General features: G+C 48.9%; 7 protein-coding genes and 2 non-coding genes across 9 annotated transcripts; 8 read left to right on the top strand and 1 right to left on the bottom strand.

Annotated features, from left to right (window-relative positions):
• Nucleotides 1–1289: 1289 nt before the first annotated feature.
• On the top strand, nucleotides 1290–2610 carry BT62DRAFT_1006505 (uncharacterized protein; the record flags this gene model as incomplete). Its single annotated transcript, XM_043177252.1, has 10 exons — nucleotides 1290–1437; nucleotides 1490–1528; nucleotides 1585–1678; nucleotides 1754–1905; nucleotides 1944–2011; nucleotides 2079–2195; nucleotides 2244–2253; nucleotides 2305–2345; nucleotides 2402–2427; nucleotides 2484–2610. 10 exons carry the CDS (start codon nucleotides 1290–1292, stop codon nucleotides 2608–2610), a joined length of 822 nt encoding a protein of 273 aa, XP_043039029.1.
• A 1165-nt stretch (nucleotides 2611–3775) lies between these two features.
• BT62DRAFT_920251 (cytochrome P450) lies at nucleotides 3776–5114 on the top strand (the record flags this gene model as incomplete). Its single annotated transcript, XM_043184207.1, has 2 exons — nucleotides 3776–4870; nucleotides 4920–5114. 2 exons carry the CDS (start codon nucleotides 3776–3778, stop codon nucleotides 5112–5114), a joined length of 1290 nt encoding a protein of 429 aa, XP_043039028.1.
• A 1987-nt stretch (nucleotides 5115–7101) lies between these two features.
• Nucleotides 7102–10657, bottom strand: BT62DRAFT_932626 (acetyl-CoA synthetase-like protein). The gene is made up of 4 exons (XM_043186392.1): nucleotides 10145–10657; nucleotides 9706–10095; nucleotides 9277–9652; nucleotides 7102–9223 (listed from the first exon to the last, which is right to left on the bottom strand). Exons 1-4 carry the CDS (start codon nucleotides 10472–10474, stop codon nucleotides 7305–7307), a joined length of 3015 nt encoding a protein of 1004 aa, XP_043039027.1. The 5' UTR covers nucleotides 10475–10657; the 3' UTR covers nucleotides 7102–7304.
• Nucleotides 10658–10721: 64 nt separating this feature from the next.
• Nucleotides 10722–10799, top strand: BT62DRAFT_t91. The gene has a single exon. It is a non-coding gene; the product is annotated as a tRNA-Arg (tRNA).
• Nucleotides 10800–12586: 1787 nt separating this feature from the next.
• On the top strand, nucleotides 12587–14325 carry BT62DRAFT_932624 (uncharacterized protein). Its single transcript, XM_043186391.1, has 10 exons — nucleotides 12587–12848; nucleotides 12898–12939; nucleotides 12995–13051; nucleotides 13116–13167; nucleotides 13214–13257; nucleotides 13309–13378; nucleotides 13439–13531; nucleotides 13558–13563; nucleotides 13645–13997; nucleotides 14061–14325. Exons 1-10 carry the CDS (start codon nucleotides 12713–12715, stop codon nucleotides 14204–14206), a joined length of 999 nt encoding a protein of 332 aa, XP_043039026.1. The 5' UTR covers nucleotides 12587–12712; the 3' UTR covers nucleotides 14207–14325.
• Nucleotides 14326–16399: 2074 nt separating this feature from the next.
• Nucleotides 16400–18038, top strand: BT62DRAFT_932621 (uncharacterized protein). The gene is given in 10 exon segments (XM_043186390.1): nucleotides 16400–16607; nucleotides 16657–16698; nucleotides 16755–16811; nucleotides 16876–16927; nucleotides 16985–17028; nucleotides 17079–17145; nucleotides 17206–17299; nucleotides 17310–17314; nucleotides 17412–17746; nucleotides 17815–18038. 10 exon segments carry the CDS (start codon nucleotides 16472–16474, stop codon nucleotides 17943–17945), a joined length of 963 nt encoding a protein of 320 aa, XP_043039025.1. The 5' UTR covers nucleotides 16400–16471; the 3' UTR covers nucleotides 17946–18038.
• Nucleotides 18039–19261: 1223 nt separating this feature from the next.
• Nucleotides 19262–21160, top strand: BT62DRAFT_932619 (uncharacterized protein). The gene is made up of 4 exons (XM_043186389.1): nucleotides 19262–19491; nucleotides 19543–19766; nucleotides 19817–20298; nucleotides 20347–21160. The coding sequence occupies exons 2-4, from the start codon at nucleotides 19614–19616 to the stop codon at nucleotides 21041–21043; spliced, it is 1332 nt and encodes a 443-aa protein (XP_043039024.1). The 5' UTR covers nucleotides 19262–19491; nucleotides 19543–19613; the 3' UTR covers nucleotides 21044–21160.
• Nucleotides 21161–21176: 16 nt separating this feature from the next.
• BT62DRAFT_t92 lies at nucleotides 21177–21255 on the top strand. Its single transcript has one exon. It is a non-coding gene; the product is annotated as a tRNA-Thr (tRNA).
• A 997-nt stretch (nucleotides 21256–22252) lies between these two features.
• BT62DRAFT_932618 (uncharacterized protein) lies at nucleotides 22253–23368 on the top strand (the record flags this gene model as incomplete). Its single annotated transcript, XM_043186388.1, has 4 exons — nucleotides 22253–22400; nucleotides 22501–22696; nucleotides 22765–22846; nucleotides 22911–23368. Coding segments are annotated over exons 1-4 (730 nt in total), but the record flags the coding sequence as incomplete, so codon positions are not given.
• Nucleotides 23369–23641: the final 273 nt, after the last annotated feature.

The raw sequence follows: 23641 nt of genomic DNA, 5'->3' as shown, positions 1-23641 counted from the left end.
TGTTTCTAATTGCTTGGGATAATATAAAAAAGTCGAAGGCCTAACAAATGATAAAGAATCATTTAAATGGTCCAGCGGTTAAGTACACGGATAGAGACTGGCTCTACGGGCTTGGCAAATGCCGTGATTCCCAGTGTCTGGCTATTACTAAAACCTTCTCATGAATCGCTCTATGACATGGAGAGACCATAGCACTCAAAGTCGAGCTGAATACCTGACGATTTTCGCTCTGTCCAAAAAGGCACGTTTTCATTCGCTTTTTTGCACCTGTTTTAGCTGCATGTTTCCTAGTATCCAAACCTCTGGCTGTGTACTATGCAAGAGAGACCCAATCTGGGCGCTTGCAGTTGAGAGGATTGAACTCTACAACTTTGACGAAACATGGAGGCTTTGCTCTCAAACCGATTTGGTATCTTTGTTCCAGGACGACCATTAATCATTAGACTGAAAAGGCCATGCTTGGCAAAGTTACATTTGTGTCATCGAGAATTCCTTATCGGGTCTTGAATATGTTCCTCCAAGTTCTCTCAGGCTATGGCTATGCTTCGATTCTGTTGAATCGATAACAGGCCGTCGGCTGCACTGGTTAGCGGCTTTTGTTCTGCCTTAAGTGCGCTTTGCGAAAGATGCTTCTTTTAACATCAAGAAAGCGGTTCAAACTCGAAAGCGTGATTCTCCTGCTGATCAACACAAAGGTAAATCTGTCAGTTCCCGCGGTCCCCTCATACTGAGCGCACAAGCCGTGTCTGATATTCCTTGTCTATCGTTAGTCTTGTGGGTCTTGCTTATCCTGACTTCACTGCCCAATCCCCCCATTCAGGGCAGGCATCCGTGGATCTTGACAGTGCAGGCTCAAAGTCACGCTGAAACGGAAACGACAGCAGGCATCATATCCGCAACTTTTTGATCCGATAACATGATTATCGCTGCTCCTCCGACGGCGTCTGTATCACCCTCTTATCAAACGAACGGTGCAAATCACGTTTGACTCAGGGTCTTCTTACTATTAGATTCATGTTCTTGCGATGAAGCGTCTTTCGATTCACTGCCTCTATTCATCACAGAGGCGGGCTATTTTTAAGAACCAAGTTTCAGATATCCGTATAATTGACGACTTGACGACTGTGAGTTCATTAATCCCTCAGTTATCTCACGTCCACATAATACTCAATGTCTACTGTCTCCATTCCAGTTGACCGAATATTATTTATAACATATACACCTGGTATGTAACCCTTCATGTAGTTCATCACAACAGTGCATAGATTCTGACAACCGTAGCTGCGGCGATGGTTTTGATGTTGTGGGACCATTGCCTGACTTTTGGTGAAGAAGTAGCAACAATGTGGGGCCCTCTGAACGAGCGCATTCTTACGAAAGTTGTCCACATACTGAATCGCTACTTTACGGAAGCAGTGTTAATATACCGTCTTTATGGTCCGTAAACACGCTTCATATCCCTGGGATATTTACTCACTTGTGACTCTAGCGACGAGTGAACTAGGACGCTCTCCTGATAGCAATGTCAGTACCTAACGAACTTGTCTTGCGTTCCTGATAACCTGACGTTTGTGACATATCCAGACGTAAGATACACTGGCTTCTTGAGAGAAGTCACTCACAACATACGTGCAGATGTAAAGCAGTGGTTTGGCTTGCTAACGAATCTGCTATTATCGTAGCTACTATTTCACAATGTGGGTTGTATGGTGTGGTCTGTTTTATCGGGTCTTTACTGACCGCCCGACTGTAGTCTACATCATGATGCGCGTCTATCGCCTTTGGGATCACAGGCAGTCTGTTCGCAAGACGTTGCTCGTTGCATTCGGTATCTGCATAACAGCCTTAACGATTCTATCGACCCTGTCGGTCCTGAGCTACTTGAAGACCGGAGGCAAATATCCAGTCTATTTTAACAATTCATTGCTAATGCTTACCTGTAGCCGAATCCCAGAATATCTGCGACATCGAAAGAATACCGCCGACAGTACCCTGCTCAGTAGGTGTCTTGGTGGGTTCCATTTCCCTCGAAGAAGCGACCGCATCCATTTTCTGATTTTTCCCAAAACATTTCCTAGTTGCTCTTTGATGTCTTTGTGATTGTTATCACCATCTACAATTCCCTGGAAAAACCGCGTCGTTCCGAAAGTGAGCTTTTAGATTCACTGATGTGTGACGGCGCCCGGAACTACTTGGTAAGCCGCGTCATTAACTTTCTGTTTACCATCTGATCGTCATATCAGGCAGTTTGCAGTAGGCAGCGACGACTCTCCCTTTCTGTATCGATCTGACCGCCACTTACAGTTCTATGGCTCCTTATTCTGGTGTCTTCTGTTACAATAAACGTAAGCATCGGTACATTGGATGTGTTCTACCTCTCATTCTACTATATTTCTGTCAGGCGGCCGTATTTTTTTCTCTATTTACGTGCGCGCACGCTTCTCTTATTCTATCAAAGTGGTACACTCACCTCTTTGGCTCAGCCTTGTGTGCTCCCTGAATGCGAATATCGCTGCACGAGTGCATCTTCGCGTGGAAGGCCTCCGACTTATTGTCCCTACACGTTCCATTACGATCTATCGAGGTTCAGCAGAAATTTGGCATTCATGACACATGTGGAGCACCATGGCCTTATTTATGAGACGGACGAGAACGGATATCATTGCTACAGGAGGTTTTGTGTGCCAGTTTAGTAATAAGTCGATCCTGGACGTATTAATGTGACAACTTCTAGGTCTAATTTATAATTTGGCAACAGATGATACAGAAAATAGTGACGATCATAGAGCAACTTGAAGGCCACCGGGTGAGGACTTGAAAGCGACGGAGCTTCCATGGTTCGGTGTAGGCAGGGTCGTTGACTAGCGCAGTGTCAAAGCACACTAGCTTGTCATTCAAATCTTTGCTGATGGTAGGTACTAAAAGGACTTTGGATATATTCTGAAGCGCTAGCGGCTGAGTATATGATTTGAGAAGTTCAAAAACTTAGTCGGTGATGCGTATCTATTAGGCTCTTGTTCGATTTTTTCTCATGGCGAAAGGAGGCTTCTCGTGGTTTCCGAACCCGCGTAAATTCAGGGCGATTCTATGCAGACCGTTTTGGCTAATCACCGTTTCTGGACTAACGTTTCAGCGGACTCGGATGGTCGCACTTGGTACGGACTTGTATGATGGTAGTATGCAATACATAACCTTGGTAACCTTCACTGCCGTGATGTGAAGTTCTCCTGCACATGTTTGGATATTAGCGCTCACTTGACAACTAGCCTTCTCACAGGAACCGATTTTTCTGGATATAGCATGAGGGATTGCAGAACTTGGGCAAGAACATCATTCTAAAGAGTGATCAATTCAGAACCCCCTAGGCGCCCGGTGATTCAATCCCACACCCAAGGCTGCTGGAACACTTCTTTTGTCCTATTCCGACACTCTGCCGTCCGAGTCGCCTTCCATCACAGGAATCTTGGTTCAAAGTCAACCCAGAGATGGGAAACATCAGTTTGTATATAATAGAACTCTTCGACCCCACACCATATCCTACGTACGCTACAATGCTGGACCACACTCATTTGATCAACGTCTCTATCACCCTCTTTTTTATTCTCTGTGTCGACATCGTATATCGGCTTCGAGCCCCCAAAGATATCCCCGTCGTTCGCAGCTGCCTACCCGTCGTAAACTGGTTTTCCGGGTTCGCATTCTTTTCTAGGCGACCTTCTTGGCTTCAGGAATGCAGGTAAAACAAATATAATACGTCGAGGCTAGGGACCCACATATGAATGTCTGGTTCTACAGGAAGCGCTATGGCAATTTTTACAGGTTTAGCGTGGGCACGCAGAACATAGTCGTATTATCCGATAGGACTTTGTTGAAAGCAATGTTCGCGAACCGCAGTAAATCCTTGGGTGCCAAGAAGGTCCATGCCCGAATTTTCGGTCCATTGGGCATCCGCTGTGCTCTTGATGAGCTTGAGATTCCGCTCCATGGTCATTTCCTTCCGTCACTGGACCACCTCCTTTCAAAGAGCGTCATCGCAAAAGACATGAAGAATCCATTTCACTGCAGGCTACACGTTCGTTTCAGGAATCTTGAAAATATGACCTACTCTTTTACTCTTTCAGAACTAGTCGGCTACACAGCATACGAGCCACTCACCATCGCGTTTTTTGGCCCTTCCTTTCATCTTGATACCTACGCTGACTATCGTATTCTCGACACGTCCCTATTGACCCTCATGGGCCCTTTGTCCTTTACTGCGAGGTCAGGGATCCGCGCACGCAATAGGCTTCTGGAGATCTTCGTGTCATATATTCGAGAGAGAGACAGAAGTGGCAGCCGAGATATCGAAGGAGAAGCGCTATCACACACACTGAATTCGGTCCGTAGCGGTTCCCTATCCATTAGAGATCAAGCTGCCTGTTTGCTGGGGCTGCACTGGTCCCTCCACACCAACTTGCATCGATCCATGTTTTGGATGGTCGCATTCATTTTGGAAGACCACAATGCGTTAGAACGTCTGTGCTCTGAAATTCGCGAGACGATCACGAAGAGATACGGAGGAAGTCTGGATGCATTGAGGGAGGAAACGTCTCTACTTCCGGGATTTCCGCTCGTCGACTCCGCTATCAAAGAAAGTATTCGGATGGTGGGACTGTCTAGCTCACTGAGAGAGGTCGAATTTGACACAAACATCACTTCCGGGGATTTGTCCTTCGTAATCCGGCGGGGTGACTATGTGTTTGGTGATACCAGGGCGATTCACGTCGATAACTCCGTCTATCCGGATGCCGCGACCTACAGAGTTGATCGGTTCTTAGCGGGGACGGAGAAGGCACCGAACACTCTGACCTGGGGTAGTGGGGAGCACATTGTGAGGCTGGCTATTCTCCACCAACGAAATACCATCTGACACATTGCAGTGCAAGGGAAGATTTCTAGCCCAATATGCAATGAAGCTTTGGCTGATAATGCTCCTCGAAATGTACGAGATCTCCTCTCCCGAATCTGCCTTGCCGGAAATGGATCCAAAAAGTTGGAGTGCCATCGCGGATCCTGTTGGTGATATCACAGTTTGCCTTCGCCGACGGAATAACGGAATTTTGAACGATGCTTGATATTGATACATTGTCATAGTATAGTTAGGCTGGTATTTTTAAAATGGACAAAATGTAAAGGAATATGGATTCTTTACAGACCGGGTAGCTACGTCATTACTTATTTTCTATTTGCCTGCAGCTTCTGCCATTTCCCTTCTTAACTATTGATTTTACCTCAATATCGTGTCTTTGACTCTCTATACTCTGGCTAATATATGCCAATTGTGCTCTGTTGTTGAGTTGAAGAATGATATTATTATTGTAATGTCAACTATCGCGCATCCCAGCACGGTCAATGTCGGGATCTTCGGTTGTCAGCATTGCTCTCCTCCTCGGCTTTCCCTGTTACACTGTATTGCTTCTATTATGTATACACGGGTCATGAAGGTAAATTGGCAGACAAACAATGATGACCCTTACCTATTTGCGAGGGTTCCCTCCTGAAATCCGGGTGAGCGCTGAAGAATTACCGCTCATCTTAACAATTACAGTTCATATATTGCTTGCATAGGGCACTAATACTTACCCTTTTATGTGACTTCTCTATGATACCTGTCACCTTCAGACTCCAGGTGGTTCCTCCAAGCTTTTCGCCATAGTTCTCGGTGCTTCAGTCTATCCATGAAGGCACCTATTGACAGGATGCAAAAGGCATGCATCCTTCGAGTTTAGTTACAACACTGAGGGATAGACATTTGATGATACGTGGAATCGCCTTGCTGCCATGATGGATGGGAAGAGAGCTCGTCCATTGAATCCTAGACTCCCATCGAGAAGGTCTCAAAAACGTAGATGCCAAACATCCTCCCTTCCTATTTCTCATCAGCAACGAGGCGGCAGGTGGAAAAGTAAACGATGGTAGTTATCAGATATCCAGCAGTCGCAAAACAGAAATTGGCATTTTAAAAAAGGGGTCTTGGGCTCTCATAGGCATTATCAGGGTTCAAACCTGGCCTACTTGAGAATATTGCTCCTGCATCATAGTGCCTCGACAATGATAACATCATTCTCAAAACAGGAGTGCATAGTACCCAGTGAGGGGTGAGGATGAGAGGCAAAATTGTTCGTATAGGTGTTGGTGCCGCAGAAAACTTGGATTCGACGTTAGAGATGCAACAGGTTCCAGAAAGTCGGTCGCCTTTGCCCGGAATGACATTGCCTTATAAATGGTATTTTGCCTATAGCTCTAAATCAGGGTCAGTAGATCCTGCAAACAACATATGCCTGAATCAAAACAAACAGCTGGAACCTAGCAAGAAAGAGAAGGACGTATGATACATCTTTTATACTCCCGGGGCATAATGAGCCCACTTCTAGGTTGATAGGGAAACACATCCTGTGATCAGATCTCAGCATCTCCGCCTGTAAAAGAACAGAACCATGTCCATCCGAGTTCCCTGTATCCACCGTGGTGTGCTCCTGGTACGAACAGAATAGATATCCGTGCAAAAATAGTTTAGTTTGCCTCTGCCCCTGGTGTCATATCGCGTTCGTGATTTCGTCCATCGACACTAGTCACTGTGTGCATCTCCTCTTGTAATGAAATACTTTGCCGAGTGACTGGCTGGTCACCTCGTTTTCAAGTCAGAGCCGACCACTCCGCACCGATAAAAAGATGTTTCCCGGTCTCTGACGCTGAGAACAGCCTACCAGGGCTCGAACCTGGACAGTTACTGAACACATTGCTCCTATAGCATAGCACCGCCATGGTGGTTACTCGAAGGCCACCTTCTGGTAGTGAGGACGAAGAGCAGCTTGATTCGGGACCGACCTGTTTCCAGAGGCCAAGGGGCAAAGACATTAGGTGTAGATGGTGGTGTCCTCCTGCCAAGTCCCACTTGAGCAGAGGTGCCTTGGGCAAGCGAACTCCAAAGCTGAGCACTAGCACTGAGGCCTGACCCAAGTTTTAACAACACGTTACGGATATCGAACTAAAGCTTCGTTACCTGCAATAGCAATGACCTATTCAGCTTCGGCATCGAGATGATACCACGGCCGTCAGCCTCACAACCAAAGCCCACAAAGGGGTGATATATACCGTATTGTACCGTTGAGCTGTGGACATGAGGTGTTGACGGTACGGGTTAGGTGGGTATCCCTATTTGACGCACCACTATGCTATTCCTCGCAGTAAATCTAAAAAAGGTGCCAGCTCGTGAAGTCTATGATATTATTACAAGTAATGCAAATACGCGAAGCAACGTTCCATTAGAGCACGCCGACGCGCCTCCAATAATTAACGTACTCCTCAACTTCCTTCCGTCCCACCACACCGGACTCTCTCATCCCCCTCGAATCCTTCCTCGCCTCCTCCGTCCCAAGCACGACACCCCCAGCAGCCATCCGCTCGAAATCCCTCTCCAAAAACTCAATCAGCTTATTCACCTGCTCATTGCCTCTCACCCTCTCGAGCCACTCCGCATATCCCACAACCGGTATCCCAAGTACATCCGCCAGAGTATCGATAACAGCCGTCCACTCCTGCCGAGCAGGGTTTTCCATGTGGTATATCGGCTTGAAGCGGTCCGAAAACAAGAGCTCGACGACGATCTCACCGGCGCGGTTGACAGGCAGCCAAGAGAGCGTACCCTCAAGCCTAGGGAGCGCTCCGATGGCCTTGCTCGCACCCACCACCACAGGGAAATGCTCGCTCTCGTTCCAAGCCCCGGCTCCCTCCGCCCCCGTCATCTGCCCAATTCTCACCGAGCTCCCTCGGACCTTCCCCTCAAGCGAGAGCAAAAGCTCTTCACACACCCACTTGGCTTCGGGGTACCCAAACTCAGCCGTCGACTCTGGCTGGACAGGCTGTTCCGGTACAGGCTGAGAGGGATACCGACCGACGACAGCAATTGACGAAGCGAATAGGACGCGTACGTTCTTTGCTGAAGACCTCCGGGCTATTTTCACCAGGTTGACCAAGCCCCGTACATGTCCTTCGAAACTCTCCAAGCCCCGCGAAAAGTTGACCGGCCACGCATTGTGGATGATGTGCGTCACGTCATCGCTGACATCGTCCAGCTGGTCGTCGACGTCTCCAAGATCGGGAATTTCGAGCATGTGGATCTTGTACCAGTTGATGACACCAGCGCCCCGTCTTTGCATTTCCGCCTCCTGCCTCTCGCGTCCTCCGCGCCGGTTGATACACACAATACGTTTGACCTCGGGATCATTGGCCAGTCTCGCTAGCAGGAAGCAGCCCAAGCTTCCCGTTGAACCAGTGAGCAGGACCACCTTGTTTCCAAGCATCTCCGCCCGGTACTTCTCCAGCATCCTACGCATTTTTTCTTCTCTCCCCACTTCTTCAGAAACATACGTCCCTGCCCTCACTTTCTCTATTGCGGACACAAGCCTGCTTGCTGTCGAATGCCGATACACGAAATCGGTCTCGACGTCGACTCTCAGCGAACGTCCGATCCTCCTCCGTATCCGGGCAGCCTGGAGTGAGTCCATTCCACACTCAAAAAAGTCTTTCGTTTCAGGAATGTCATAGCCCAAAACTTCGTTCAGCACCCGAGCGACCCATACACCCGCATCCGCATCCATAATCGGCTCCTCTTCCTGCTCTGCGTCTTCGTAGCTCTTCACAATCTCCTTCTCCCATTTCTCCCAGCTTGCCTTCCTCGCGATACTCCCCTTATCCGTCCTCACCAACCCACCAGGGTTAATGAAAACGACCATCTCCCTCGGTACCTTGGCATGCTTGTCAGCCAGCTCGTTTGCTTTTCCGAGAAAAGCGTCAAAGTCTGCTGATGGTTCGCCATCGACTTCGACGAGGACACCACATCCTTCCCTTCCCTGTCCGAACACCAAGACGCCCCTTACTCCAGGGCACTCTCCCAGCGCCTGTTCGATGCCACTTGGACGGACCTTCTCCCCGTTAGCGAGAACGACAAGATCGTCACTACGACCGAGGATACGATATTGATTCTCCTTGGCTGGGTTACCGAGTAGGTGATCCTGCACGACGTAGTCCTCCTCCCAGCCTGGCGCGCGACCACTTAGTCGGTATGTACCCTTGCCAAGAGGAGTGAACGTGAGTGGGATGTCCTGTCGTGGGATGAGGTAGTGCCAGTCGTAGTTTGCAGGAACGTGTTGGACGACAGCGATGGCTCCGATTTCCGTGGCGCCTGGTGGGAAGAATTAGGTCATTGACAGGGAATGATTAGGCGGGGGCACTGACCCCAATGATTGAGGAGCTTGACTCCTCGATGCACCAGCTCTTCGCCGGTTACCTCCTTCAACGGGGCGCCACCTACTGCGAGCACATCGAGACGCTTCAGTGCGTCGACGCCACCAGGTATCGTGAGGAGATCCTCGACAACGGAGGGGACGGAAAGCATCAAACCGACGCGATTGAGGACCGTATGCGTCATCGTTCCGTTCAAGTAGCCATTCGTGATGCCGTCCGCTTTCACCCCATTCGTATGTCCGGCGTTTGCACAGAGCGCATCCAGAACCTTCAATTGTCCCCTTCCGGTTGGTATCGTGCCAGCGCCGGGGAGTACGAAGGGTAGTCCGATGCTCAGCGACATCATGGGCGCCAACAGTCCAAAGCCCTAAAAAAAACATGTCAGAAAACGCGTCATCCCTTCACAAGGATGGTAGATACGTGGTATAGAGGCAATGTGGACACGTTCCATCCTAGTGCCTCGACATGTTCATGCGTGAAGAGATGGTCTTGGCCATATCCGAGGACGTATCCGTGAGCGTGGTAGATGGGCTTCGGGAGGCCGGTCGTCCCAGAAGAGTGGAGGATGATGGCTGTGCGTTCGGTGGTGTTGGAGGGGGGATGGGGCGGTAGAGCGATGCTCGACGCTGACGCTTTTGAGAGGAGTTCCGTGTAGGTTGGGGCCTCGACCCATGTCGGTGCAGCTGGGGCAGGAGAAGGAGTAAGTCGAGATGTGAGAGGTGATGTGAGCACCAGTCTGGGGTTGGGCTCCGTCTTGGAGAGCAGATGGTCGATTGCGACGGGCGTTAGTCGCGCAGAGAGAAGGAGAACCTGGTCTTCAGATCAAGAACGGAACGAAAAGAGCCAAATAGCGACGCACAGGCACCCCGACCCTCATACCTGCCGCCACCCAGATGAACAACCCCACGTCGCTTCCCATGAGGACCGCGATTCCTCCCTTCTCTTCATCGCCGCCCACCCCGCGCTCGACTAACCACTTGGCTGCCACATCCACACCGTGCGCGAGATCTGCAAAGGTGATCTTCCTCCCTATCTCATCGCTGTCTTGTGATTGAGGATGCAGTTGCAGTGCGAATACCCTGTCACCGTTAAACCGGGCATTGTACTCGATTGCCTGAGGGAGGGTGCGCACACCCTCCGTAACATGGGGCTCGTATCCGAGGTTGAATTTGGGTCGTACGAAGGACATGGAATTGCGTGGCGCGTACACCATCTCCGCGGCGTGTCATTTTAATACTGCGGAGGTGCATGAACGGCCCTATCCACTGAGAGTTCCGGGAGAGGAAGGGTATGCGGAAAATCGGAGTTTTGTGGGCTGCATTGTTGAGTGGACGCTACGGTTCTTAAGTGCGATGGCGGCGTTCGTGGTGGGGTCATTAAAGGAAGGCGTAATTGAAGATTGGAGTTGATATATTGCATTAATCAACGAAAGCCATGGCCGTGTGGCGTAATGGCAACGCGTCTGACTACGAGGTGTTATCAGGAGATTGCAGGTTCGACCCCTGCCTCGGTCACTTCTGAATGAAGAATGTGGAACTTCTATTTTTTTTCGCTAGTGTCTAGGCTTCAGTACCGTTTAGGATTACGCACGAAACTCTATCAGGTGCAATTTAGCTGTGATTCCATTCCATATGCTGTGAGCCAGCAGTCAGAGTTTCAAGTTTTGTGAAAGCTGACAGCCCTTCCAAGTTCTCAGCTTCTCCTCCTTCTTGATGGAGAGACTACCCCAAGGCCATGGATATCGGTATTACAGGGAGCATACAAAATCTATACAAACAAGGTGCCACTGCTGCACCCACTAGCTTGGTGTGGCTCAAACTCATTTCTCACATCAAGTCTGAGGTCAAACTACCTAAAATTGTGGTGTTTGCCTCTCCCCATAACTTTCCAGTCTGTTGGAAATCCTCAGTGTTGCACAGGGTAGATTCCAGGCTGGTAAGGCCAGATAGTATGAACTTCTTATTCTACAGCTCCTACAGAGCTTGTATTTATACTCTCCAGGCTTGTATCTGGAATTTACTACAACTTTCTCTTTCTCTCGAGCTTACTCATCAACTCTCAGCATGATGCCGGATTGCCCTTTCTAGAACTTTCCAGCAAAATCCCAACACAGTCTGAAGCCCCCTTGTGAGTACCCATGGAATCTGGGAATGCTGGACCCCTTTGAGCTGTACAATCATCAGTGATCCCAAGTCACTGCATGCCTCCTGTACAAGCTAATTGTCTTAGTGGTGCTATCCTTGCACCCCATAATTAGGATATAATTCATTAAAACCTAAGATTGCAGGGCAGTCTATTTTTATGCAGTACAGGGATCCAACAGGGACCAGTGTATCAGGTAACTCCATGACAATTGCATCACCACCTATTTTGAGATCAATAACAATCATGGACCAATTTGGAAGCTTGGTGGTGGTATTAATAGATGACCTGAGGGCATACAGTCAGGATTGAGGGCCACCTCCAGTGCACAAAGGAGTGCACTATGCTTTAGCAGTGGTATAAATCATAGTAAAATGATTAATTATGCTCAGCTACAATTACAGGACCTATTACAATATATGCTGTCTACCATCTTAGTATTATTATGTATTAGAAGGTATATATGGCCTGATCCTTGACAAGACCAAAGCAAAATCCTGATCCATGTTGGCTGATTCTATGCCTTGTTAACAGTTCCCCCTTCTCCCCTCCCCCTCTCCCAAATCAAACACATAGATGGCTGCCTGCATATGTGATATGTACATCATAAAATTGGCCTCTTCGTTAAGGAGGGTGGTGCACCCTGGATGGAGGCCGCTCCCTCCCAAGTCATCAACATCTCACCTCACTCCAACAGTCTTCTCGAGTTACCATCGTTCCGCCGAGAACGAATTCATCACTCCTTTTGAGCCCGAACAAATGATTACAGATTACACCGGTTATGAGCGCTAATTAATCGGTCCTTGGCTGAGACCATCAACTTTTTTCATGGCTACCAACTACTAACGACCAGCGATATATAGAATGTTCGTTTTGTTCCTTCTCGAAGTCACGTTGGACTTATTAATGCCCCACCCTCAGACACGGTAATGGGCCTTTTACTGATTACCATCAAAGGAACGGTTGCTCTCGAACCGACGCGGAAGTGATGGACATCCGGATTTCAACTTGAATACTGCATTTTCCCTCTGAGCTTGCGTTCGTCGGTTCTTGGTGATGACTTGCCATCTTCGCAATTATTCTTTCAGAATCTCAGGATCGACCCATGATTCCCATCAGCAATTGGCCACCTTATTTCAAGGAAATGAAAGTGTTACATCAACCATCATTGCATCAATCGGCGACACATTGTCTGCTGGTCACGTCAAGAAGGGTTTGTTTGGTATATCTCGTTGCACACCATCACTTTCTATACTTTGACCATCTTTCCTTCCCCCTACTTCACATGGATGTAACAACCTCTCTCCTCAAAGCTCTCTTTGGCCTCTCATTTCTCGTTCCTTATGCCTTTGCCCAGAACTATACACAATGTTCGGATAGCGGATCAGACTGGTATACGAGTGTCGTAGGGGAGACGCCATGTACGCTCTCTACACCCCCCCTCCTTCGTCGGAACTGAACTTTTGGCAGGTCGAACCTATGAGCGGCTACGACAGATATGCAATAGCGATTGTAAAGCTCTGTTCTTCTCTGTCAGTCCAACCCAAGTCCAACCCCATCTTCCCAGATACACTGGGAGCCTTGGGTCCCAGTACTCCTCCGGATACATGCAACGACCAAGTTGGTATGACCGATCTCCAAAGCGATAGGAACCCGCTAATCTGTTTCATTGCATTGCACAATCAAAGCTGACTGTTGTTGCAATTCAATCGCATTCGGGCTGAGTATGTTGTGTCTGACGTAAGTGATCCGCGTTACCTGGCCGCTGGGTGTCAACATCGCGTAGATGCCAGCAAGGAACAGGTAGTTCTGGCAACGGCATTGACGCTGGTGCGTATGTGCGTTTCAATCTCCTTCACTAATTCTCATCTTTACTCCAAGGCTCCGGCGCATATCAACAATACCTGACGCACGGATCGACCTCGTTCTGCACCCCCAATACTAACCAATCGTATGCACCATTCACGTTCACAGTATGATCTATGGTGAAGATCTAATTTGCGATCCTCAGATTCACGGTCGACATACAAGCTGCCGTATGCAACAACGATCTGAAGATTCATGACGATTTCTATAACGCTGTATTTTGGTCCGATGGAGCGTGGTATGTCACGATTCCGTTTACATTGGGTTCTAGTATAATTCTATGCCCACAGGTTCTAGTACGTGAGATCTATCTTTAACGTAGGGTCCGCCCTGTTGACGTCAAACCGGCAGTACATGGTCCCGCGAACGAATAGAACTTACTAATGCTGAAGATAGAAATAACTCCTTCACACATTGTGCATCGACGACCGTGAACGAAACCAGTAGTTCAGAGTCTCAGTCGCCTTCACAAACAGCACTTGCGAAACCGACATCGATTTCAGAGTCGACGTCGCTCACTACCACCTCACCTTCACAGACAGGAAGCTCATCAAAAACTCTCAGTGGGGGTACCATAGTCGGGATCGCAGTGGGGTGTATCGCGCTGATAGTAGCAATCACGCTCTCCCTCATCTGGCTGTTCTCCTACAAACGGCGACGAGTCGCTATCGAGGACTCGGAAACGTCGCCTCGCCCCTTCCACAGTAGAGTTTTACCTTTCCTCGGATCTGTAATCCTGATATTGACAAAAAAAAATGTGTTTGCAGTTCCATCCATGCCCCCTGCGAGTCTTTCTACTCCTGTGTATCGGAGTGAGGACTCGGCACTATCTACGAGGACTCCTGCGCAGTCAGAGAGGCGGTTTGGGGGCAAAGGGAGGACGACGCAACAACCACCTGCTTATACAGAATAGGTTTGGGCTTGTCGAGGGGCTATGCTTTGGCTGTATATAACCCGTTAGCCTTCCTAATGATACTTGATTCCTTAGATGCTGGCCTTTGGCGTTAGTGGAGGTGGGGGAGGATCTATCATGTAGTAGTGATTTTTTTTTTTGCTGTAGGCGTGTATACCGCTTTGTACACCAGGACTTCTCGTGCATCTCAAATTGGAGTACATGGACTCTTTTTTTCCTCGCAAGAATAATGGGAAACGATGGTAAAGAGGATGATTTGACTACTATAGAGGTGCAATGGTCCAGCGATGGGTGAGTCCGATGAGTCGTAGGGTAACTATCATAATTGCAGATTTTGGATCTTTGCGAAAATTAGATGCAGTTTCCTTCTATTAGTATTATGATGCCGAGCGACAAAGTTGTGTATAGCGCCTGGTATTTCAATGGTGGCGATATTATGTTATTACAAGGCATTCTGAGACCTATACAATGGTATAGAATAATTAAAAGATCTATCAGGGAACCATACTTAGAAGTTGATTTTATCGTCTTTTCTGGAAACTTAAAGAGATTCATTGCTGAACAGTGACGTTTCTGAGAAAGCCTTGACCTTGGGAGCGACGATTTATCTGTTCGATTCTGCTTTTCGTGAGTCGTGACAGGGTGGGGGGAAAGAGAGCGCCTGAGCGGCAGTCGCGGATTCGCAGTTGAGTTCGCAGTTGAGGTTCGGACCGACCACGTGCAGCTTGGTTAAGGGTTCAGATCAACCCCCGAACAAGAATATGCATAAAAAGCCTATTGAGTACTTACCCCAGTCTTAAGCTTACAGGGATATGTTGCTAGACACGAATGTGGATTGATAGCGGTATTGTCGGCACATTCTAGCCGTCCTTCTTGGTCAAAGAACTACGCAAGGAGTTTTGAACCTTTTTCTCCTGATGAAGTTGGAACTAGCTACAGTGAGTAACGACCATCTGCCACTGCCATCCTAATTATTTGCAAGGGATGAAAGGTGGTGCTAGTGAGGGTATTATCGAACACTGGTCGCAACCCCGACTTGCAATCACTCGACAGAAAAATAAACTGAAGCTATGAGCTTCCAATTTGAGATCCGCTAGAAGAGATTCAAAAAAACAAAACACTCGAACTGCTAGAGGAATTTGAAAATTATCCAAGGAAGATAAAATTGATGACTTGCTCGGCTTGATTTCCAGACTCCGACTCCCGGTATTCCCTTTCTTCCTTTACCACCACCACCACCATTACTCCTTGTTGCTTTATTCTGACACTATCTTCTTCCTTCACCGTATCGCATACTGCGCAGTGCTGATCAATAACAAGGGCATCTAATGGTAGTCTGTTAACTGAATAACGGCGCTTCTCTGGCGAGATGTGCTTACCCTTAGTTGGAGGAGATGGGGGTCGGGAAAGAAATGGAAGCTAGGCGCCGTGTCGACTAGCTATAATGTGCTTCTCTGGACTGTCATTCACAAGCCGGCAGTATTTTGAAGTGTATAGACCGTTCGCTTGCCGTTCAAGGGTGAGTAGAATCCTTTCTTCTCCCGTGTTGGCTGATGCTAAGGCTTACCAACAGATCCTCCCTAATGACACCCGTTGGATAACGGACAAGTATAGATGGTACACATCGGCCGATTCCGTTTCTGTAGAGCGGCCCGACTTCCATCTCGTACTACCGAATATCGTAGTCTCGTCTCTGTGTTTCATTGGTGACAATCTTTGATGTAACCAAAGGCTTCTGCTTCCTCTGGGGGGTGCCTATTAGTTCTTGGCTGGGACCATCCACTGTCCGTCCCGTTGATGTTAACTAGTGACGACCGCCATTGTGTGTGACCACCAATGATATCGAAGGTTTGCGTCACCTTTTCCCAAGGTTGAGATCTGAGTTATCAATACGGGCCAACTTGCGACCAGATTGATATCCTTGTACACGTGTCCATGTTGTGTTTCATGCTTCCTACGCCATTCTTGTGAGGTCCTTGATTGCCTTGTAACAAGGATTGCGAGAAGGCAACTTGGATTGGGATATGAGAACTTACTGCTCTCTCTGCCCTGTTTGTCGATTTTTTTTCGTCTTGACAGGTCATCCTAGGATCAACTGACGCTTTCCATAACACCTTTCACTAAACGCGGGGGAGGGGGTCCCATCACGATCATTGTATCAATCATTAGCCCATCGTTTCTGTTGATAATTATCAGGAAGCTTTTGGTATATCTAGTTCCGTGCCGCAGCTCTTCACGTTTTAACCGCCTTCTCCTGGATCGCAAATGGATGCGATATCTTGTTTCCTCAAAATTCTTTTTGGTCTCTCATTTGTGGTACCCTATCTCCTTGCGCAAGACATTACACAATGTTCGGATAGCGGATCAGACTGGTATACGAGTGTCGTAGGGGAGACACCATGTACACTCCCTACACCCCCCCTCCTTCGTCGGAACTGAACTTTTGGCAGGTCGAACCTATGAGCGGCTACGACAGATATGCAATAGCGATTGTAAAGGCTCCATTGTTCTCTGTCAGTCCAACCCAAGTCCAACCCCATCTTCCCAGATACACTGGGAGCCTTGAATCCCAATACTCCTCCGGATACATGCGACGACCAAGTTGGTATGACCGATCTCCAAAGCGACGGGAACCCGCTAATCTGTTTCATTGCATTGCACAATTACAGCCGAGTGTTGTTGCAATTCAATCGCATTCGGGCTTAGTATGCTGTGTCTGACGTGAGTGATCCGCGTCACCTTCGATGAAAAGGGCCGCTGGATATCAACGTCGCATAGATGCCAGCAAGGAGTAGATAGTTCCGGCAACGGCATCAACGCTCGTGCGTTATGCGTTTCAATCTCCTTCACTAATTCTCATCTTTACTCCAAGCCTCCGGCACATATCAACGATATCTGACGCGCAAATCGAAGCTCTGCACCCCCAATACTAACCAATCGTATGCACCATTTACGTTCACGGTATGATCTATGGTGAGGATCTAATTTGCGATCCTCAGATTCACGGTCGACATACAAGCTGCCGTATGCAACAACGATCTGAAGATTCATGACGATTTCTATAACGCTGTATTTTGGTCTAGTGGAGCGTGGTATGTCAGGATTCTATTTACATTGGGTTCTAGTATAATTCTATGCCCACAGGTTCTAGTACGTGGGATCTATCTTTAACGTAGGGTCCGCCCTGTTGACGTCAAACCGGCAGTACATGGTCCCGCGAACGAATGGAACTTACCAATGCTGAAGATGGAAATAACTCCTTCACACATTGTGCATCAACGACTCTGAACGTAACTAGTAGTACTTCACAGCCTCAACGGATGCCATCTACAGTCGACTCCACTGCCACGAGCACCTCTGTGCTTTCCACCTCTGCAGGGACCCGAGAAAGTTCCATCAGCACGGGCGCCATAGCTGGAATCGTGACAGGGTGTATCGCCTTTACAGGAGCGATCATGGCGTTCCTCCTCTGGCTACTCTGGTACCACCCGCGACAAGCCGCTGTCAAAGACTCGGGGACGTCGCCCCCGCCTTTCCTCAGTACGCTGTTTTTTTTTTTTTTAAATTAATTTCTTTATCGAATCCACCCTTACGATCCTGTTTTGCAGTTCGATCTGTATCCGATGACGCTTCGTTTAGATATGAGAATTCTCTGTATTCGGCGATGAGTGAGTCGTCAGAGGGCAAGAGCCAGGGAGAAAAAGGAGAGAGGGCATTATCATCTCTTTATGCAGGGTAGGTACCTACGTTGTCTTTGTGGTGGTATTCTGGATATGGTTTGGAAAACGTTGGGGCCATGTTGGGCCTAATATTTCCACTTTGTGATGTGGTGATTTGTGTCTGTACTTCAATACATTTCTGCATTAGTGCGAGAGGGTGTTGGGACTGTCCTTCTCGCTACAGACTTTCGGGCCGCCTCATTGTTCCTTCCTTGACCAGTTACCACCGCCACTATCTAATCCGGTCTTCTCGGAGTCTATGTCACGAAATACATACAGCACATACACCCATTTTTCATCGTCGCTGTGTCGTCAAGAACTTTTCCTACTAGTTCAGAGCGGGACACCATTCGCGCCGTAACAAACATTGCTTTTCTGCCGTTATTGATTGCTGGTGTCGAATGACCGCCATTTCAATGTAAGCAGTATTTTTCTGTTCCTTCTCTGGTACAAAAGGAGCGTTACATATGATGGCTGTGTAGAATTTCTCATTTGTATTGGTCACATAAACTCGACGGAGAAGATGCAATATCATCGTCTGTGCCACCGCTGGAACTGAGCTCCTCTTCTAGGATTGTATAGCCTTGATTCGAGACAATACAGACGTCCTCGAAGAAGAATCTATAGATGTTGAGCAGAACATACACTTTCTTCAATCACCGCTCTCTCGTTTCCATAGACGAAGGGACCACAATCGTACCAAAATCTCATGTCAGAAAGATCATTCCGAAGGGCTCTTGGATCGTTATCGACAACTGTGTCCGTCTGTACGTTTTATTATGTCAGTCTCAGTATGAGGTCGCTGACATCAGCGATGCAGTACACAACCCACACGACTTCCCAGAACCAGAGAAGTTTCTCCCTTCGAGGTGGTACGATGTTACGGAGCATGACTTTATCATGTTCGGTTTTGGGACCTAGGGCGTGCGTAGGCAAGAAATTTGCTCAGACTGAAGCTGTCTGTTTCCTTGCTCATCTCCTGAGGGACTGGAAGGTTGAAGTCGTTCCGGAACTTGGAGAGACGGCGGCTCAAATGTGGGATCGGATTGCGGCAGACGCTACTTTATGTGGAACTGCATTTTCACTAGGGTCTGTGCCATTCAAATTGGTGGCAAGAGAATCAGATTGACGACTTGGCTTTCATATTTCACGTACGTAACCAATGTAGACAGGTTCCGTCTGGTGAATAGCGGCAAGATGAACCAGTCTTATTTTATCTTTTCTGAAGGCGATCGACGCTGACTCAGAAAGCGGAACGATATGTATTTGTACAAACACCGCCAAACTTTTACGGCGCGTCAACGCGATTGGTCTGGACCTCATCTTGCTTGCCATCATGAGCAACGGTGCAGAATCCTCCTCCTCCTCCTCCCAGAAAATTGGTCTAACCAGTGCGAATGATGCCGGCTCACAGTTACGTCGAGCAGCGACTCCAGGGCCATCCGGTCAGATGACGGTACCCTGTCGCTGTCGAAAATTAGATCATTCATCACGCTTTTTACTTAGGCCCACTAAAATCATCACCAGAGACATCTGTTGTACCAGGATCCAGACAGAATTACGCTAGTATGCTTGCTTACCGCACCTATATTTTCTCCCAATCTGACCATTTGCCAGCTGCGTCGCATACAAGCACCCCGGTGAGACCTTCACAAAGGGAGGCTACAACGACACCAAGACCGTTTCCAATGTCGCCGCCTTCCCAGTCCGTTATGTTGGACCTAGACGACTTTGAAGGGCCTCCTAATATCGACGACGATGACGACGAGTTCCCCTCAGTATCAGAACTATCGCAAATGGTGGAAGGCACGCGACCTCGTTTCACTAAGGCCGACACTCCAGTGCGTATAATTATTACTTGAGACAAATCTCGTATTAACTCCATCCTCAGCAACCATCCATCTCTGTCCCACTTGCCAGCACGCCTAGACGCTCTCAATCACAGAATTCATCTACAGAAGTTCCACGTACTCCTTCGCACGGTATCATCTCTACTTCGTCTTCTCCTACTACTCCGCCCAAAAATCTTAGCCAGATCAACAAGCCGGGGACTCAGAAGCGCAAACAGGATGACGGTGATCGTAGTATTACCGCGTCTCAGCAGCCTGCGAAGAGACAGAAAGTCAAAGCTGCTAGGCGCCTGGTTATGCATAAGCACCAGGTCCACTGGGAGCTGGACGGGAACGTCGTAGTCAGGATAAAGAAGACGCTCTTCAGACTGCATCGGAGCATCGCGAGGTATAGCGAGTGGTTCTCCAAGCGGATTGAGGGGGGGGCGGACGATTTTGAGGGTAAAGATCCGATATATGATATCGACGACAAGGTTACGGAGGAAGATTTTGAGGCACTATTAGACGCGATGGATGATGCCATGTATGCCCCCACAACCTTTCCTGCGTTTCATCGCTGACAGCTCCCTAGCACTTACTTCTACAATCCTCCTGATTTTTTTACCGCGGCTTCCATTTTTCGCGCCTCAAGTGCGCTCTCCTTCAATCGCTTTCGAGACTGGGCGACGCGTTACCTCGAAGAAATGTGGCCCTCGTCCTTGTCTAAAGTAACCACCACTCCGATCAACCACGCTTCCGCCACTGTCATCCTTGCACGTGAATGCGGCCTCAAGAGCATCCGAAAACGGGCGCTGTACGAGCTCGTGCGTCTCACAGGGTTCGGGCAGGACGATTCGGACGACGAGACTGACCACCACCACCACCACCATCAGCCCAGCAGCTCCAGATCATCGCGCACCGCGATCTCTTCGTCCGATTACAGGCTCCTGGTTCGCGCTCGGGAGATGCTCACGTCCGCGTGGACGACCCGGATCGCCACGGCTACTTTTGGCGTCGAGGGCAAGTGTGTCGGGAACGTGAGCGGGTGTACGGCTTCGGAGGTGGGTTTGGTGGCGGCGAAGCACCAGGAGATGGTCGGCGCCTCGGGGCTGTTTGAAACGTTTTTGAGGGACCCGATTTGTGGGACGCAGGCGCTGATGGAGCTGGATTGGGCCAAGGCGGGGGGGTATTGTCAGGGATGTGTGGATCAGAGGATTGTGGTGTGGAGGAAGGCGAGGGAGAGGATGTGGGAGGATTTGGATATCTGGTTGGGATTGGATAAATGTTGATGGGGAATGGGAAATGGGAGGATACGCTACTCGTACATAGTTTATTAGATTGTTCTGTCATTACTATGGTTAATTGCTTTGGTTTAGAAAACTGACTAAGGATATATACAATTACCTACTAGCCTATTATGTCTCCCTCTTAGCTCAGTTGGTAGAGCGCGTCACTAGTAGATGCTATGACGAGGTCAGTCGTTCAAGTCGGCTAGAGGGAATTACTAATGTGTTATAGTGTTTTTGGTTAAGTGAAATTTGAATATTCTTAACTTATAGGGACCTTGACTGTTGGGCTTTTGAGCTTTGAGTCATCATTGAGCTGCCGATTCACAGTAGCACTAAACATCATTAGTTACCGGTGTGGGTTTTGCTTTTGTTGACATCCTCCCTGGTCCCACATCCCACCGAAATAACGACCTCTGTCTAGTAGGTTGAACGAGACACGTGCACCTGACTCTTTCCCTCCTTATATATACCGTACACCGCTCCTTATGGACTCCTTTTGTCTACCCAAACTCCTATACTTCATCCCCCCAGTATATATAATATACCTAGTAGTTACACCCGCATCGCATCCTCAGTCGTTTAACCTTTACTGTGCCGACTGAGTTCTTACAACGTAAACCAACGTTGTTCCTAGGTTTGTATCTGTAAATGTCTGGTCCTAAAGTGAGTTGAGTTGCTTTAGCCGTTCGGCAAGGGAATCAAGTCCTCGGGCTACGTCTCCGAGAGACGGGGGAGGGGGGTTGATTGGCGATTGGCATGCCATAGATCTATCTCGACGGGGGGTTCCGATAACGCGTTCTGCCATCGCGGTCCGGACTCCGAGCCGAGCTCGATCGCGGACCCATGAAACCCTGTGCTCGGCGTGCCCGCGAGGCTTGCCTCCGATGGACAACGGGCTAGAATTCGCAGAGACAAGTTGGCCAGATTGTCTTTGGGTTTTGGGTTTTTCTTATCTGGGAGAAACAAGATCCAGGTCTTGGGCCAGAAAGTGGTATCACTTTTGCCTGAAACTTGACAACTTATTGAACTGAACTAACTGAGCCGACGATAGGAGCCGCCGCCTCCGACGGGATGTGTGGGAACCACCCACCCATCACCCCACGTCAGCGTCATTTGACACCCCCCCTCTCTATTCAGCTAACACGTGAAATCACCCATTTCATAACACGAAGCTTCGTTTATATTAACCCTTGGACGAGTGACCTATTCCCCCTCACCACCTACTTCCCCTCACGACCAAACAACACAATAATGCTGAAACTCGGATCTCGCGCACCACCACCCCCCCCCATCCCCCTTCCCTTCCACTTTCAGCCAGACAATAATGGTAATGGCCGCTATTATGAGGATGATGATGGTCGGTTTCTTTCTTTCCCCCCCCCTCTCTTGAACACGAACGCTGACGATGCCCCGTCCTCGTCCTCGCCTGCCTCCACTTGTCATTCTCCCGTCTATAGACGAGACGCCTGAGTACCGCTTGAACCTCGGCGCAGAGACTCCGGGAGAGATGACACCTTCGTTCGCCTTCGCGTGGGAGACGAAGACCACCACCACCACCACCACCACCACCCCTGCGCGGAGACGGTCCGTGTCCAGCTTGAGGAGGAGCAGCAGGCAGAGGAGGGATGCCGTAGACAGGGACTGTGGTATATGGTGCGTTGTTTCCCCTTCCCCCCCCCCTCTCACCCAAGTCCTGACAACAACCCCCAACTTCTTGCCAGCTTCGAAAGCGCAGTGGCCCCCTGTCGAACACTCTGCTGCTCCAAACTGTTTTGCCTAGAACATATCGCCGATGTACGTGTCGTATGTGGTCTTTTGGGATTCTCTTTTTTTTTTTTTTTTGGCTCATCCGCAGTTGTGCTGTTAGTGGCTACACGGCTCGCGGTCCGACGGACGGTGTCCGTCATGCAAGACTCGCTGTACGCTCCGAAACGACACCATTCTCCTCCCTGCTGTGCCGCATCCGCATCTGCACTCCTCTCCAACAATACCGCCTACCCCCACCCCCATCACGCCGCCGCCGCGAAGTCCGTCGACGACGTCCGAAGAATCTGAGACCTCCTCGGATGTAGGATCGGAGACGAGCGATGGCGATGACGATGTGGGCGACTACTACGCCTACGAGACGGACACTCTTGATCTTTCCGGGACTAAGGTCGCCAGCAAGGTCTTAAGCATCGTCGGGCTGACGCTCGTTCTCTATGTCCTGCTGACATGACCCCATCCACATCCACATCTACATCCACACCCACCTTTTTTCCCGGCATTTTTTTTTTTTCCTTCTTCAACCTTCTAATGATGTCGTTTTTTTTGGTATACGCTTTTCTTTTTTTTTCCCCTCTGCATCGTGTAATAATACCAAGGGATTCGAACGAACACATGTATGAATAACAGCATGGCCTTGCGGAACATATGCATGCATCATCCTCGCAAGGTCATCATCATCATCGTCCGCCGAATGGGGGAAAAAACACATATCGATAAGTGTGTGCTGGCGAAGAAGCAACGTATTGTTATTCTCTTGGCATAACGGATCAGCAGACCATCCGTCATCAGCACATGTCCCGATGCTCAGTGCAGTGCAGTTACTGACAGTGC

The sequence above is a fragment of the Guyanagaster necrorhizus genome (genome assembly GCF_019112545.1).
Source record: "Guyanagaster necrorhizus MCA 3950 unplaced genomic scaffold BT62scaffold_14, whole genome shotgun sequence".
Taxonomy (NCBI): domain Eukaryota; kingdom Fungi; phylum Basidiomycota; class Agaricomycetes; order Agaricales; family Physalacriaceae; genus Guyanagaster; species Guyanagaster necrorhizus.
This window is presented reverse-complemented; position numbering and strand designations above follow the sequence as displayed.

Bases quoted from the DNA above. Each gene is read 5' to 3' on its own strand.
- BT62DRAFT_932626 (XM_043186392.1), bottom strand. From the start codon at position 10,474: ATGTCCTTCGTACGACCCAAATTCAACCTCGGATACGAGCCCCATGTT. The intron at 9,653-9,705 runs GTATCTACCATC...TGTTTTTTTTAG, and splicing joins CCACATTGCCTCTATACCAC to GGCTTTGGACTGTTGGCGCC. The intron at 9,224-9,276 runs GTCAGTGCCCCC...TCTTCCCACCAG, and splicing joins CAAGCTCCTCAATCATTGGG to GCGCCACGGAAATCGGAGCC.
- BT62DRAFT_932624 (XM_043186391.1), top strand. From the start codon at position 12,713: ATGGATGTAACAACCTCTCTCCTCAAAGCTCTCTTTGGCCTCTCATTT. The intron at 13,168-13,213 runs GTAAGTGATCCG...AACATCGCGTAG, and splicing joins CTGAGTATGTTGTGTCTGAC to ATGCCAGCAAGGAACAGGTA. The intron at 13,379-13,438 runs GTATGCACCATT...TGCGATCCTCAG, and splicing joins ACCCCCAATACTAACCAATC to ATTCACGGTCGACATACAAG.
- BT62DRAFT_932621 (XM_043186390.1), top strand. From the start codon at position 16,472: ATGGATGCGATATCTTGTTTCCTCAAAATTCTTTTTGGTCTCTCATTT. The intron at 16,928-16,984 runs GTGAGTGATCCG...AACGTCGCATAG, and splicing joins CTTAGTATGCTGTGTCTGAC to ATGCCAGCAAGGAGTAGATA. The intron at 17,029-17,078 runs GTGCGTTATGCG...CTTTACTCCAAG, and splicing joins CGGCAACGGCATCAACGCTC to CCTCCGGCACATATCAACGA.
- BT62DRAFT_932619 (XM_043186389.1), top strand. From the start codon at position 19,614: ATGTCGCCGCCTTCCCAGTCCGTTATGTTGGACCTAGACGACTTTGAA. The intron at 19,767-19,816 runs GTGCGTATAATT...CTCCATCCTCAG, and splicing joins TCACTAAGGCCGACACTCCA to CAACCATCCATCTCTGTCCC. The intron at 20,299-20,346 runs GTATGCCCCCAC...ACAGCTCCCTAG, and splicing joins GACGCGATGGATGATGCCAT to CACTTACTTCTACAATCCTC.